The 578-nt window shown below is 64.7% G+C and overlaps 1 protein-coding gene across 1 annotated transcript in view; it reads right to left on the minus strand.

Annotated features, from left to right (window-relative positions):
* PRKCZ (protein kinase C zeta) overlaps positions 1-578 on the minus strand; it is a 93,451-nt gene that overhangs the window by 92,125 nt on the left and 748 nt on the right. Inside the window, 1 exon segment of the mRNA XM_024760285.1 lies at positions 1-88. This exon segment is cut by the window's left edge and continues 1 nt beyond it. Within this exon segment, the coding sequence (XP_024616053.1) occupies positions 1-88 (88 nt within the window).

Consider the following 578-nt stretch of genomic DNA (forward strand, 5'->3'; position numbering starts at 1 on the left):
TGAAGGATGAGCCCTTCGTCCTTGCGCTGACAGGACAGGCGGAAGGCCTCCTCCAGCTCCATCTGGGAGGACACAGTGCAGGGGTCACCTGGTGGACAAGAGACACGGATGAGGCCACCGCAGGCCCAAGGCAGAGGGGTTCACGGTGGCGGGCACCCGAGTTTGGGAGGGCAGTCTCGCTGCTTGTGACCAGCTGCCCAGCCCGACCAGCACAGGTCAGCCCAGCCGGGGCCCGACATCAGAACCAACTAAGCCTAGAAGGGCAACGAGTTCACCCACAGCCTGAGAAGGCCACGCGGGGAGCTACGGCGTCCTAGGTTTCCCGGCCAGGGTGAGAGTAAGCGCACGCTTGGCCAGTCCTAGAGCGGAGGGAAGGGCTCCTTGTCCGCTGCGGCCGGACAGGGGCACAGATCCACAGCCAGCCAGCACCCCACGCGGCCAGGTGCCTGCGGGAAGGGGCACGGCCAGAGACCTGCCTGCCCCTTCTCCAGGCTGAGAGCTGCCAGGGAGCTCCTGGATGGTCTCCCAAACCCTCAGCTTTCTCTGAAGTGTTTCCAGCAGCAGAAAAGAAGGAAGCG

This window comes from Neophocaena asiaeorientalis, unplaced genomic scaffold (genome assembly GCF_003031525.2).
Source record: "Neophocaena asiaeorientalis asiaeorientalis breed wild unplaced genomic scaffold, Neophocaena_asiaeorientalis_V1.1 scaffold489, whole genome shotgun sequence".
NCBI classification, from domain to species: domain Eukaryota; kingdom Metazoa; phylum Chordata; class Mammalia; order Artiodactyla; family Phocoenidae; genus Neophocaena; species Neophocaena asiaeorientalis.